General features: G+C 44.5%; 1 protein-coding gene across 9 annotated transcripts in view; it reads right to left on the bottom strand.

Annotated features, from left to right (window-relative positions):
- Positions 1-16,298, bottom strand: part of PPIP5K2 (diphosphoinositol pentakisphosphate kinase 2) — a 130,497-nt gene that overhangs the window by 92,193 nt on the left and 22,006 nt on the right. For all 9 annotated transcript variants that reach the window (XM_040342935.1, XM_040342945.1, XM_040342955.1 and 6 more), the window contains exon 2: positions 1,437-1,812. In XM_040342935.1, coding sequence (XP_040198869.1) covers positions 1,437-1,592 — 156 coding nt within the window. In that variant the 5' untranslated portion in view covers positions 1,593-1,812. The remainder of the gene's footprint in view (positions 1-1,436; positions 1,813-16,298) is intronic.

The raw sequence follows: 16,298 nt of genomic DNA, 5'->3' as shown, positions 1-16,298 counted from the left end.
GACAGTGTCACTAGGCAGAATAGGCGAATGCCTTGTTCACAAAGGCATTCCCCTGTTCTGCCCTTGCCGACCGCAATCGCGGGTCTCCCAGGACCCGCGGCAGATTTAAAGGGTCGTACCTGTACGCCACTCTGCCTGCCCGTGCCATGTTGTCAGCGTAAATAGTCGTGCGGTGGTCGGCAAGTGGTTAAGCAGACATTTTTGAGCATTTCTTAAAATAATTTTTAGCAAAATGAAAACTAGTTACTGGGGGGGGGGGGGGCGACATGCATTTTTATTACAGCCTATTCTATTAAAACTCACAATTTAAAAGAAACACAAAAGATAAAAAAAAAATGTTTTTTTTGTTTAGCTACAAGCTCGACTACATGGTCAGGTGTGAGCAGGCACCGTTGAAAACTAAGGGTATTTAGAAAGATTTTAGTAAGAACTGCGAGTGCATAAAAGTAGTATTATTTATTTGCCACTTTTACAAATATTGTACCGCTTTGTTTTTTTTTAAAAAAAACACGCTTTTCAGCTGCTTACAAAATTAGCTACAAATTCACAAATATGCACATTTACATCTGGCCTACTTAAAGTGTCACTAAACCCACATCAGAAAAAACTATTAATAAATGCTGTATTACATGCAGTTCATACTCACTCACTCATGAGATTCGTTTTCTGTATTCTGCAAAAAACCTGGTTGATCCTCCTGCTCTCTAGCTTCACCTTCGGTCCCAAGTCCACAACGCAGCTAGGGCTTTTGCAGAGCAGTGTTGGCAGCTCTGCACATGCTCAGTTTTGTCTGTGTGTTTCTATGCTGAGCATTTCCTCCCTATCACATCTGAGCAGCCCACGTGACTAGTGTCACATATGTGGGCATATACACAATGGGGTAAATGACAGCTCACTCCCTCCTCCATGCCCACTAACCAGATAAACACAATGGGGGTGGGATGTTACATGCAGACACAGACTGGAGGGGCCCGACACAGCCTGTGACTGGCAGAAATCTGCCCACATGTTATTGCAAACCGAATAAAGATTTTCAAATATATATTTGTATGAGGATATAAAACATTTTATTGATCTTATTTATTAGCCAACACATGGCTGAATGGCACTGAATCAGAGCGATTAATATACGGATGTTTGGCTCACAAAGGGGAAGGAAAAGGGGTAGACGCCACAAGTTACACTCTTAGTACTTTCTAATAGTAAAGGGGCACTGTGGGTGTTCCATGTATACAGGTTTGATAGGGTATCCCTGGCCAGCGATCATCAACACTTCTACATAGATACAGGACATCAGAAAAACCATACTATGAAAAGAAAGATCATATCATGAGGGATTAATGCCAACTATTGATAGCAGCAAAACACAAGAACTATATGGATAAAAAAAACCTCTAAAATAAAAAGTAGCAAACATTTAGGTGTACAATACATACAGAATCATATTCTTCATCGTCGTCATCATCCTCATCGTCAATGTGGTCATAGATATTATCTACATTTTCTGCTTTATCTTGGTCCAGCCCCTCATCCGATTCCTCACAGCCCACAAAGAACCTTGGGATATCACCCTCTGTTGCACTAACAGACATGGTGATAACCTTCGTCGGAGATCTGCATGTGTCTGACTGCTGTGATAAATGATGTTTAAACTCGGTGATGCAGCTCAAACATGGACTGGGTAAATCAGCCGTTCAGTGCAGCAGGCTGGGCATTCCTCATGTCTTCAGTCTCTAAATGTAACCAGGTCTTCTGAAATACTCAATCATAACCAGCTGCTCTTCATTTCAGGCCATGGACTGCATACTCTTCCTAGAGAGAAAATAAACACAACAAATACAAATGTAAATTATCTACAAAAGGATGAGTAATTTGTTACGTTTATTTGAAAAGAAAACAGTCTGACTCCAACATGTAATGTAGAGCAATCAAAACTCCAAAAAACTATTCGGTACAGCGTCCAATCATACAAGCAGCAAGTAAATACCTGTAGGTAGGTCATACAGAAGAATTAATTTTAGAGAGGTCAAATTGATATAGCACCCAGTCCAGCCCAGTGAAACCCAGGGACAAGGGAAGAATAGAGAAGGGAGGGAGGAAGAAAAAAGGTAAGGAAGGGAAAGGACCGGGGGCAGTTCTGGATCTATAAAAGGGGGCAAGAGGGTAATTGCCCTGGGCCCCTCTACTAGAAGGGGCCCCAGATTTCTTAGATAAAAAATAAAACGTATTTCCTCAAGGCTTTAGTAATGTGTTTGTTAAGGAAATGGTCCAGGTTGCAGCCTTTGCCAACTCCTGTCATGTATCAATAGGCAGTTTATTACTGATATACTCGAGTATAAGCCGACCCGAATATAAAACAGAAGGCACCCAATTTTACCACAAAAAAAAAAATGGGAAAACGTATTGACTCGAGTATAAGCCTAGGGTGTCCATCTGCATGCCTCACTGTGTCCATGCCTAGACTGACGTTTAACATGGGAGTCTATGTAAGGGGTGCCCGGCTTTGAAATAAATCGGTGCTCCCCGGCCAATAAACTTTGCACACTTGTAGAGGAAGAGTTGGACTACATGTGTGCCAAGTTTAAGGTCCAGGGGACCTACGGCCGGCTGGTACCGGGTCCCCAAATTCCAGGAGATCAGGCGCAAAAAAAAGGTGACTATAAGCCGAGGGGGGCAATTTCAGCACAAACAAATGTGCTGAAAAACTCAGCTTATACTCGAGTATATACGGTATATAATGAAGGGCATGCCGATACCTTTTGAGGTGTTAATGTAGCTCTTAGAATATACCCGAGAATGATGGTCACTAATTGTTCAGGAGAAAGGTCATTCAGCAAACTGGCACTGAAAGAATTAGACCAACAATGACCAATGAAGGGTCTGTGCCCTCAACATGATACAGTTTGAGGAGTTAAAGATTTTGAAGGTGCCAAGTGCAAGGAAAAAAAAAACTGTTTAATGTGTACTCTTGTAGTCAATAAAATGGTGAAGAAAAAAAAAAAGAGTCTTCTTCGGAACGTAGCTTTTTTTTTTTTTTTTTTTTAGAACAAAACGTGGTTTAATATTTATTCAGTTCACTTTTTTATTCGTTATATAATTTAATTTCTATGTTGAGAAGCCCCCAAACTTTAAAATGCGCTGGGCCCTCCTGAGGTATAAATCCAGCATGGGAGGGGGGTTATAAGGAAGAAGAGCAAGAAAGCTGGGGACACTGGGCAGGAGGGGGAATGCAATGGGACAAATTGTCCCCAGGGCACAGAAGACAAGTCTAAGGCCAACACAACTCTACCAGCTACTGGGAAGTCCATGGAAGCTAGACCTTATGAAATTTCAATGGACAGCCATGGTTAGAGCAATTTAATTTGTACAGTAGTAAGGTTGCTTTAATCAACATATTTAGGTGGTTTTAAGCTTAGAAAAAAGTCTTGATTGCCAGTGAGGGGACAAAGTCAGACCAACAACTCATTGGCTTGGCAGTGACGGAGTGATGCCATAAGGTTAATGGGATCCTGTCGAAATTGGCCTTAGTAGGCTCCTTGAGGGTAGGGACTGGGTAGGGTAGGGACTGATGTGAATGTACAATGTATATGTAAAGTGCTGCATAAATTGACAGCACTATACAAGTACCTGAAACAACAACAACCACCAACACCACCACCACCAACAGTTGAGTGTTCTCTCTGAATTTGGAGTGCCAGGGATCTGCGACAAGCAAAAGAATTGCGAGACAGACATGCCCCCCAAGACTCAGAACTCAGAGCAGCACAGAACAAGCATATAATTCATTTTGTTTATACAGTTCTGGTAAATTATTCAGGGATTTAAAATTAGAGGTAGACCTGATATATCGGTCGGCCGATATATCGGGCCCGATATTGTGGGCCGTTTTTTGTGAATTCGGCAATCGGCCGATTTTTGTGAAAGAATCGCCAATTAGCGTTAAAGTGCCTGGCCCGCAATGGCCGCCTGCCCTGCAGTACTGACCCCACTCCCATGTATCCGATTCCTCCATCTGCACGGCCACCACAGAAGGGACATAGATTTTACTGGCATCACGCCGCCAGCCGTGCCCCGCCCCCTCCCTCGGCTTGCTGTATTAGGGACAGGGAGAAACAAATAATCATTGGCTTACAACTGCCGCCTGACTAATGTAACTCCCCCCAGCAGGAATGTCTTCCTTCCCTGCTGAGGCGGAGCCTGCTGGCATTACACCAAGTTCTAAACAATGATTGGCTGATCAGCTCATCAGCATGCACCTAGCCTATTAGGTGCATGCAGATAGAATTGGATTATGATACCAGCATGTATGGAGGGTAAGTTGCCCAAATTATGTGCTACTGTGCCCCCCCCTGCAGAATTTATTAAAACTCCTTTTAAAAGGGAAACCTGGCTGAGGTTGGCATTGAGAAAATGGATGAGGATGAATTTGGGTGGAAATTAGATACATTGTGGAGATCCTTCTCACAATGTAACTCTCATCCCCACACAGAGTCATCCATCTTCACAATGCAACACAATCATCTTCATCCCCACCCAGCACCATCCACCCCACTCCAACGCATCCCCTGCACCATCCATCCCTTTCCACAACACATCCCCACCCACGCCCAGCACCATCCATCCCTCTCCACAACGCATTCCCATCCACCCCTCTCCACAACGCATCACCACAATGCATCCCCACCCATGCCCAGCACCATCCATCCCACTCCACAATGCATCCCCACCCACCCCTCTCCACAATGCATCCCCACCCATGCCCAGCACCACCCACCCCTCTCCACAACGCATCCCCACCCACGCCCAGCACCATCCATCCCTCTCCACAACCCATCCCCACCCATGCCCAGCACCACCAACCCCTCTCCACAACGCATCCCCACCCATGCCCAGCACCATCCATCCCTCTCCACAACACATCCATACCCAGGCCCAGCACCATACATCCCTCTCCACAACGCATTCCCACCCACCCCTCTCCACAATGCATCACCGCACCGCATCCCTACCCACGCCCAGCACCATCCATCCCACTCCACAATGCATCCTCACCCACCCCTCTCCACAATGCATCCCCACCCATGCCCAGCACCACCCACCCCTCTCCACAACGCATCTCCTCCCACCCCTCTCCACAACGCATCCCCACCCACGCCCGGCACCATCCACCCCTCTCCACAACACATGGCTGTGGAGGAGGCGGGTACAGAGAGAGGTGGCTGTAGAGGAGTGGGTACAGAGAGGTAGCTTTACAGCCACCTCTGTACCCCCCTCATCCACAACCACCTCTCTGTACCCCCCTCCTCCACAACCACCTCTCTGTACCCCCCTCCTTAAAATGAATAAGATTGTATTTTTTTTCTTTTTTAATAATTATGAGGTGGCACTGATGGGCTGCACTGGTGGGCACTAATGAGGTGGCACTGATGGACACTAATGGGCTGAACTGGTAGGCACTGATGAGGGGTGCACTGACAGGCTGAACTGGTGGACACTAATTAGGTGGCACTGATGGACACTGATAGGCTACACTGGTGAGCTGCATTTGTGGGCACTGATGGACACTGATGGGCTGCACTCCACCTCTCCACCCTAAACAATAACCTCCTCCCCAACCTAAATTTTCTGAGATTAAAAAAAAAAAATCGGCCGCAAATATCGGCCTAAAATATCGGCCATCGGCCGCCCCAATTTTGAAATATCGGTATCGGCCAGAGAAAAACCCATATCGGTCGACCTCTATTTAAAATGTACAGAAAACCATTCATATCAGTCACCAAAGTGTATACAAAGCCATACACAAACCCTACAGCCAATCTAGGTGGAAGCCAATAACACTTGACATATTTTTTATATATGCACCATTTTTTTTCTTATTCCAAAAGGCACTCTGAGAACATGAAATGTCCCCAAGGTTTCTAATAACAAGTTATCAAAGGTTCTTTGCTTTATACTATAGGATATATGAGGAAGTACTATTACGCCACCCATATTACCAGGATAATAGACTGGCATTGTCATGGCCAAAATAAAGACTGGGTACAACTTGAATACAACTACAACAAACCACACCTTCTTTACTACCCATGGACCATTCATTCTAAATCCCATACTTTAGTAGCAAGCACGCTGAAGATTTGGCACAAAATTGCCACGATTCCGGGACCCCTTACCCCAATTATCAATAATCCTGACTTCCTCCCAGGCCTAAATCAAAGAGTTCTCCCAAACCCGGAATATTCTTCCAAACTCCTAGTCTCGCACTGTATTTCCGGTGGTAAAGTTAAATCATTGGACACACTCAGGTCAGAATACAAGGACTCATTCCCAGGCCCCTGGTTTCATATGCAATTAAAAGACTTCTTAACGAACAGTAAACATAAAAAGTTGTTTCTTCAGAATAAAACCCCCTTAGAAAACATGGGTTACAATAGAGAACCGGTCTTAAAAACAACTTCCATTGCATACTCATGGCTACACCAATGTTCGTATGATGAAACTAAACGACACAAAGAAAAATGGGAGAAGGATCTTGGGACTAATTTTAGCGAAGCTCAATGGGAAAAAAACTTGTATTTTTGCACACAAATGTTCACTTAGCACAAAATACCAAGAGATCTCATATAAAATTTAAAAAACAGTGGTATCTCACTTCACTATCGGCGCTGTAACAAAGCTATTGGTACTTTCTTGCATATTTGGTGGGAATGTCCCCCAATCCTCCACTACTGTGCCCAAATTTCAACTTGGATTAAGCATATAACCGAGACTGAGATAAATCTGAATGCGGCTGCATGTCTGCTACATATAAACTCCTTTTCGCTCAGCAAATATAAAAAATCCTTAACTAGACACCTCTTGTCAGCTGCAAAAACTATCATTCCATTACATTGGAAGACTACATGCCCCGACAGTCAGGGATTGGTTGGACAGAGTCCAATACATCTATAAAATGGAAGAAATTGCTGCAATGCGGAAGGAAAATAGTGATACTTTTAATACAATGTGGCAACCCTGGATAATGTTTAAATACCAAAATGATTATAAAATGTTCAACTTAACTGGGTCCTAAATACTATATGTGGTCTATGGTATCCCTTTTTTCCCTTCATGGAGGCTCATATTCCCTATGTTATGCTTCAGTTTGCCATTTTTACAAAGCTTTAGATATGCCTTTCAATCAACGCTAGTAGCAAGTACGTTTTCATTGGCTCTGCCACTATGTCCCCCCACCTTCTATTTCTCCCCCCCCCCAATCTACCACCCTTCTTACCCTTGTTTCATCTCCCCCTTTCCTCTCTACCCCTTTTCTATGTTTCATTTGGTCGCAATATGTTCATATACTGGTTCTGTATGATTATTTTGTTACGATGTTCATACTAAGATATCAAAATGTTACTTGGCATTATACTTTCATCAATCTTGTTTCTCTGCTCTTGTAACAACATTATTTTTACACAATGAAATCTTTTGATTGTAAAAAAAAAAAAAAAAAAAAAAAAAAAAAAAACCGCTAAATAATAATGTGATTGTGTAACGCTACAGAATTATGTATGCAATGTATATGTTAATATTTCCTTAAAGCTGAAATCCAGGGAAACGCCAAATACCCAGAAAACATACATAGCAGGGTGCCGTTTTACCTGCCAAAGGATATGCATTTTTGACCATTCAGGATCTTCCAGACCACTCAACCGTGCACTGGGATAAGGCAGGATACCCGCTTTTTCTCTATTGCACTTCAGTAAGGCTGGCCGTACACAGTAGGAACCGGCTAAGATTCAAACCATTAATGGGCAGGCTGAATGTACAGAGTTTATCTACTGATCAACTTAGGTACAACCAGCCTGCCCGATTCTCTTGCAATTATAACAACTGATAATCACCGTCTTTTCCATCAGGGACAGCTTCCCCCCCGCCAGTGCACTGGGAGAAGACAGTTGCTCGGCAGGAGGAATGCCTGTCAGCACGGTTTGTGTTGAGAGATTTGTGCAAATTTCTTTCCTGTAACCTGTGGTTGCAGCAGGACAACTGACTGGTTCCTTGCACTGCTCCCCTCCTGTCTGACCTCTGCTGCACAAAGACTGCAAGGCTGATACCAAGTCAATATCAAATATTTACATATGTGCATTAAAAAAAATTACATTTAATCTTCATTGAGCCTGGGTTTACACTTGTGTGATGACAGACATCGCATGCGATTCACACCACATTGCTGTGCACAGTGCAGATCATATGCAATGTCTGTGCAATGCAAAGTGAGCCACACAAATTGTATGACTGAAATCACATTGCAATCGCACCGAAGTGGTGAAGGACCTTTTTTTGGTCCGCACTGGAATTAGATCGCTTGGTTTTAAACACCCATGCGATCCGATTGCTGTACCATTTCAAAGTTCGCACTGCGATCCAATTTGGGGGTGTCATTAACTTTATATTGACCCCCCCAGCGGTTCGCAGACATCATTGTGAACCAGTGTACGATTCAGGTGCAATGTGGGAACCAGTGCTGGAATCACAGGGTTTCCCGCATCGCACCAGTGTGAACTTTCTTATAAGCTTATAGCTAATACGGTAGCTTTACATTTTTAACTGTGTATGTTTTTATATATTTTCTTGTTCAATGATTGTTATTGTTTTATTGTTACTTGTTTAATCAATGTCGTTTCTGCCCCTTTCCTGTCCTGTTTTTATCCCGCCGGCGCATCGAGGCACGTTTGTAAGACTGCGCTGTTGTTTTACGAGCATTTTAATAAATAAATAAGGAACTTCAGAAGGCTTGACTTGCTCATGAAATCCATTAACATCAGTCATTGGTGAAATCTGCCAGGCGAAGGCACAGAGTACCGTCACAAATGATATATGGAACCATATTAGGTTTTATCATTACATACCAGCAGCTCGCAGTTCTGGTACAACTCTAGCGCTATAACGGATGGAGACTGCCCCTAGTTACTACCACACAGGATAGTCCGATTCATTCCCCGCTGGGTGACTTTTTTCTGAAGTACAAATAAATATCCTGACTGTTCCATCAAGCGGATTTAGATCTACAGCGTGCCCTTCCTTGTCCATTTCTATTTTCCCCCCATTCATCTAAAGTTCATAAATAAGTAAATCAAAGATCCACACACAGCCATTAGGATAATGTGAGCCTGGGCCTGTATGTCCCCTGTGGATGGATCCATGTATATAGTTATCTATCAATTGGATTTATTTAAATGGTCCTTCCTGTGTAATCCACTTATCCTAATCCAACAAGGGGTTTAGAGTATGGCTGGCTCAGGATATAGTCATATTAGTGTGGTGGCTTCCAGATACAATTTCTTCCACCTGAATGATATCCTTTATGTAATTGTTCTGTAGCACTACCCCCGGAGGAGCTGCTGGATTGTTTTGGCGGCATGTTACCTCCATTCCCTCGCCGTCTAGGGTATCAGATGAGAGTTGAGAAAAAGCTCAATGTCCACACTTTAGACTTCTTTTTCTTTGATTTATTTGCCAAACTTGGTAAGAGAATAAAAGTAGTAGTTGAAGGGTGGAAGGGTAATAGAGAATAGCTTCAGGTGTATAACTTCTGTCCGGAAACACTCCTGCATTCCAGCAACGTAACTTTCCGGAAACACTCCTGCATTCCAGCAACGTAACTTTCCGGAAACACTCCTGCTTCCAAGCAACGTAACTTTCCGGAAACACTCCTGCTTCCAAGCAACGTAACTTTCCGGAAACACTCCTGCTTCCAGCAACGTAACTTTCCGGAAACACTCCTGCATTCCAGCAACGTAACTTTCCGGAAACACTCCTGCATTCCAGCAACGTAACTTTCCGGAAACACTCCTGCTTCCAAGCAACGTAACTTTCCGGAAACACTCCTGCTTCCAAGCAACGTAACTTTCCGGAAACACTCCTGCTTCCAGCAACGTAACTTTCCGGAAACACTCCTGCTTCCAGCAACGTAACTTTCCGGAAACACTCCTGCTTCCAGCAACGTAACTTTCCGGAAACACTCCTGCTTCCGGCAACGTAACTTTCCGGAAACACTCCTGCTTCCAGCAACGTAACTTTCCGGAAACACTCCTGCTTCCGGCAACGTAACTTTCCGGAAACACTCCTGCTTCCTGCAACGTAACTTTCCGGAAACACTCCTGCTTCCGGCAACGTAACTTTCCGGAAACACTCCTGCTTCCTGCAACGTAACTTTCCGGAAACACTCCTGCTTCCAGCAACGTAACTTTCCGGAAACACTCCTGCTTCCGGCAACGTAACTTTCCGGAAACACTCCTGCTTCCTGCAACGTAACTTTCCGGAAACACTCCTGCTTCCAGCAACGTAACTTTCCAGAAACACTCCTGCTTCCAGCAACGTCCCAGGATCGACACCGACTAATCATGTCTGTCCCTCAAGTACTCCTCCCCAGCATGCACAGTGGGACGATCAACCCCCACTGATTGGCTGCTGAAGGAGAACACCCAAAACACCTTGACCTGACTGCTGCCACCCTCGGCCTGGGATGATAAAAAAATAACACAGTCTAAGTCAACCAACTCTCAGACTACCCTCTAAATTTAAAGCAGCGCCGGCTAGAAAGTAGCAGGCCGCTACAATTTTATAGAACTACATTTTAGTAATAATTGTAGAATGTCCATTTCTACTAATAGTAGAATTTAGAAATGCAGAATGATTTTTATTGAAAGTTGGAACAAAGAGTTTTGCTTTTATATCTCTCTGGACTTTTTACCTTTATGCTTCTATTCATAAAGATAAAGTTTATTCAGCTTATAAATATCCCGCTTCCAACCTTTCCAACCTTTCATTTTCATTTTCTGGGAAAACTATATCTGCATGCAGACTATCCAAGGTAATGTCTAAATCAGATGCTGAGGCTTCATGTTTGCAAGAACTGAAATCCAATGAATGAAAGGGGCGGGCAAAGGAAAAAAAATCCAACCTAACTTGCTTTGTTTTACATCTGCAGGTAGCAAGACAGCTTGTTCTGCTGAAAATCAGACTTACCGCCGCCATCTTTCGCTTCGTGGTTCCCTACTGCGCATCCACGACTCGCACCGCACTATCCCATTGGGCCCTGCTGTCTTGGACCTGTATGTCTCCCAGAAGACAGCAGGGGGGGGGGGGCAATTGACACAGAAGGCGCAGGGAGTGGCTCGGTATCTATGCCCGGAAGTGGGAGCAAAAATACCTGTATTACACAGGTATCTTCTCCTTCTCACCCTGAAAGGTGCCAAATGTGACACCGATGGTTTCCGAAAAGCAGAAGTTACATTTTTGGGTGGAACTCCACTTTAAGAACCAGCAGGCTGCAATATAATGAATGTTTGGGTTTAGTATCATTTCAATATTTTGAGCCACAGATTTAGAACAAGTAAGCAGTAAGTTAAAGCGGAGTTCCACCCAAAAATGGAACTTTCGCTTTTCGGAACCCTCCCCCCCCCTGTCACATTTGGCACCTTTCAGGGTGAGAAGATACCCGTGTAATACAGGTATTTTCTCCCACTTCCGGGCATAGATAGCCAAGCCACCCGCGGGTATCCACGACACGTCCGGCGCCTCCTCTGACCCCCCCCCCCCCATGCGGTCTTCTGGGAGACACACAGGTGCCAAAAGACAGCAGGGACTAAAGACAGCAGGGACTAGATGGACCAGATGAAGCCTTAAGGCTTCACTTCCTGATTCCCTTACCGAAGATGGCGGCGGCAGTACCCGAGAGCCGAGTGACAGATCGGCTTTGGGTGCCGACATCGCGGGCGCCCTGGACAGGTAAGTGTCCTCATTTTAAAAAAGTCAGCAGCTGCAGTATTTGTAGCAGCGGACTTAAAAAAAAAAAAATCAGAGGCATAACTCCGATTTAAGCAAATATTCCTGACAAGCATACTTCATCCAGGTTAGGGAACTAATAATATAACCAGACATCAGAATGAATGACTCGGAAATAGGTCATTAAAGGCAGCCCACATGTGTTTTTTTAACCCCTTCCTGCCCAGCCCTGGTACCCCTTGGTCTATGATAGCTCAGCCCCTATGCTGGAAACATCCAGTCTCAGTACAGAAGCCTCAGCCAGCCATGGACACATTTCTGGTGGTGTGCCCAGCCTCCTTACTGCCACACTTTACATAAATGAGACTGAATCAGTGGCGGTTCGTCCATAGAGGGCGCTGGGGCGCCGCCCCCTCTGGCTCTCACCGCCACTGAGTGAAATAACAGATTCATGCATTGCACGAATCTATGTTATTTTCACCGCTGCCGCTGTTATTCAGATGGTCGGCGCTCAATGTCCGGCCATCTGAATAACGCCAGCTGGTTGGCTGTAGGGAAATGTCTATCAAAGCCAGCGGCTCTGATAGGCTTTCCCAATACAGCCCTCGGGTCCCGGAAGCTTATTCTCGGAGCGCACAGACTGTACGCCCCTTGAATAAGATGACAGGCGCCTCAGCCAATCAAGTTGGCCGGTTCTGGCTACCAGTAACCTGATTGGCTGAGACGCCTGTCAGTCATCGAGGGCGGGAGAAGACATCGTGGGACGTGGATGCCTAAAACCAGTAAAGGTAAGTGCCGGGCGGAGGGGGAAGAAAGCAATTTACAGGGCACAGTGGGGACAATTGGCACAGCGGCGACCATTAAAGGGCACAGTGGTGACAATGTATGGCACAGTGGCTGCGTTTAATGACATGGCACAGTGGTGACAATGGGTGGCACAGTGGCTGCGTTTAATGGCATGGCACAGTGGTGACAATGTATGGCACTGTGGCTGCGTTTAATGGCATGGCACAGTGGTGACAATGGATGGCACAGTGACTGCGTTTAATGGCATGGCACAGTGGTGACAATGTATGGCACAGTGGCTAAGTTTAATGGCATGGCACAGTGGTGACAATGGATGGCACAGTGACTGCGTTTAATGGCATGGCACAGTGGCTGCATTTGATGGCATGGCACAGTGGCTGCGTTTGATGGCATGTAACAGTGGCTGCGTTTGATGGCATGTAACAGTGGCTGCAATTTTTTTTTTCCTTTGCGCCCCCCCAAAAATTTTGAGCACCAGCCGCCACTGGACTGAATGGTAGGAGGACAAAGCCAAACACTGTCCCCTACACATACATAAACTAAATCAAAGGCAGACAAGTTGATATATTTAAGCATTTACAGAACCCCATCCATATACTACCAGACTACAGAGTGGCACAAGTGAAATCTGTACACGGGGAATATGAAGCAGAGGGAAAGGCTTTTTATGTAACAAAGAGGCTTTGTTGGTGCTTTGTAACAAAGAGTGTCTTTATAGAAAGTGTAACCCGGGTATTTTACACCATCTCCGGACAATTCCAGCACACAATCAATGGAAAGAATTTGCTGACAGAAACCATTTAAACTCCAATCCAGATAAAGACACCAACTCTTTTCATAGGCACACGGCACACTATTCCCCCAGCATCATATACATAACAGGTGTAACCAAGAAGGGATGCAGCATGGCCCTATACACTTAAATGGGTTGTGTTACTGCCCATCGAATGCAACATGCCCATTCATTGCTGCCATGATGCTTTGCTTTTTGGCAAAAGAAAGTATACAGCTCTGAGCAGGTAAAACCACTGCCAAACTGTCAGCTTTTACCACCCCCAGAGGCCCGTGTAAATGAGACCTAGCCTTGTCACATACACCCACAAGACACTATTAGGTACACCTGTTCAAATGCTTGGTAACACAAATTGCTAATCAGCCAATCACATGGCAGCAACTCAATGCATTTATGCATCTAGACGTGGTGAAGATGACTTGCTAAAACCGAGCATCAGAATGGGGAGGAAAGGAGATCAGGGGACTTTAACCACCTCCCACCCGACCGACGACTTTTTACAGCCACCAGGCTGTCCACCAGGCACCTGCGATCGGCAGTCACAGAGGCAGGGATGTGGAGCTCTGTGTGTAAACACAGATATCCACATCCTGTCAGGGAGAGGAGACCGATGGGTGTGTCCCTTGTATATAGGGATAACCATCGGTCACCTTCCCCAGTCACTCCCCTCCCCCACAGTTAGAAACACTATGCAGGGCACACATTAACCCCTTCCCTGTCAGTCACATTTATACAGTAATCAGTGCATATTTATAGCACTGTTCGCTGTATAAATGTGAATGGTCCCAAAAATGTGTCAAAATTGTCCACCGTAATATCGCAGTCCTGACAAAAATCACAGATCGCCGCCATTACTAGTAAAAACCAAAAAAAAATATGTCATAATTCTATCCCCTATTTTGTAGATGCTATAACGTTTGCGCAAACCAATCACTATATGCTTATTGCAATTTTTATCAAAAATATGTAGAAGAATACGTATGGGCCTAAACTGAGAAAAACATTTTTTTTCATTGGATATTTATTACAGCAAAAAGTAAAAAATTGTGTTTTTTTTTTTTCAAAATTGTCGCTCTATTTTTGTTTATAAATCGCAAAAAATAAAAACCGCAGAGATGATCAAATACCACCAAAAGAAAGCTCTATTTGTGGGAAAAAAAGGACGACAATTTTGTTTGGGAGCCACGTCGCACGACTGCGTAATTGTCATTCAAAGCGTGACAGTGCTGAAAGCTGAAATTTCGCCTGGGCAGGAAGGGGGTATATGTGCCCAGTAAGCAAGTGGTTAAATGTGGCATGGTTGTTGGTGCCAGAAGGGCTGGTCTGACCATTTTAAAAACCGCTGATCTACTGGGATTTTCATGCACAACCATCTCTAGGGTTTACAGAGATTAGTCCGAAAAAGTGAAAATATCCAGTGAGCGGTAGTTGTGTGGAGAAAAATGCCTTGTTGATGCCAGAGGAGAATGGGCAGACTGGTTCAAAATGATAGAAACAGTAACTCAAATAACCATTTGTTACAATCAAGGTATGCAGAATATCATCTCTGAACGCACAACACATCGAACCTTCAAGTAGATGGGCTACAGCAGCAGAAGATCACACCAGGTGCCATGTCTGTCAGCTAAGACAGTAACTGAGGCTACAATTCGCACAGGCTCACCAAAACTGGACAATAAAAGATTGGAATAACAATCTGGATTTAGGCTGCCAAGAGCTCGTTATGTGCTCTCTATAAAGAAAATGCTTACAAAATTCTCTATTTCTGGTACCTGACCCTGGACGTACTCCATGCCATCTCTACCCCTCTTGTTCTGACCGCTGCTGGTGCTGTCAGGGGGATGAGGGCACCCTGCTCCACATACACTGGACCTGCCCACTAATAACCCCTTTCTGGCACTCGATACAACTACTGTTTTGCCTCTTCAAGGTGCGATACCCATGACACCAAAATTCTTCCTGTTGGGCCTTTCTCCTTTGAAAATAGCCAAACCCCATACAAAATTACTTAGACATATTCTCACGGCTGCACAATGCCTGGTTGCCCTTAACTGGAAAAAAGGCTTGCCACCCTCCCAATAAGCCCTTTAAGCTAGGGTTGAGGATGTTGAGCTCATGGAAAAAATTACTGCTACGATGCGGGATAAGCTGGAGGACCACGATAAGGTCTGGGAGTTGTGGCATCTATGGGAGGACAAACCATGAGCCAGCATTGGAGCCAAAGTGGTAAAAGTTACTCTCCTTTCTCCCACTCCCCCCCTTTCTACCATTCTTCCCCCCTTTTTTTGTTACATTTTTGCTGTTCTGTATGAATCCAGAATTCCAGTACGATTCAATATTGTTCAAACTCAATGCTTTTATTGAAGCTGTAATGTCTCATGCCAACTGTGAAGAAGGCTCCTCCCTTCTCAATGCTATGGTGTACTGTCACGCTTTGATCACATTTTTCTACAGTTTTTCTTTTACTGTGAAAACAAATAAAACAGTTATTTGGATTTTTTTTTTTTTAAAAGATTGGAAAAAACGTTGCCTGGTCGGATGAGTCTCGATTTCAGCTGACACATTCAGATGGTAGGGTCAGAATGGGTCACAATGGCCTCCAGTCACCAGACTCAATCCAATAGAGCACCTCCTTTGGGATGTGGTGGAATGGGAGATTCTCATTATGGATGTGCAGCCGACAAATTTGCAGCAACTGTGTGATGCTTTCATGTCACTATGGACCAAAATCGCTGAGGAATGTTTCCAACACCTTGTTGAATATATTCCACGAAGAATTAAGGCAGTTCAGAAGGCAAAGGGTCCCTACTAGCAAGGTGTACCTAATAAAGTGGCTGGTGAGTGTATATTTTCAGGAAACCTGTAGTGAGTAAACATATAATGGCTGCCATTGCTTCTTAACATACTAGTTCAATGGTTTCTGTTC

This window comes from Rana temporaria, chromosome 1 (assembly GCF_905171775.1).
Source record: "Rana temporaria chromosome 1, aRanTem1.1, whole genome shotgun sequence".
NCBI lineage: Eukaryota > Metazoa > Chordata > Amphibia > Anura > Ranidae > Rana > Rana temporaria.
This window is presented reverse-complemented; position numbering and strand designations above follow the sequence as displayed.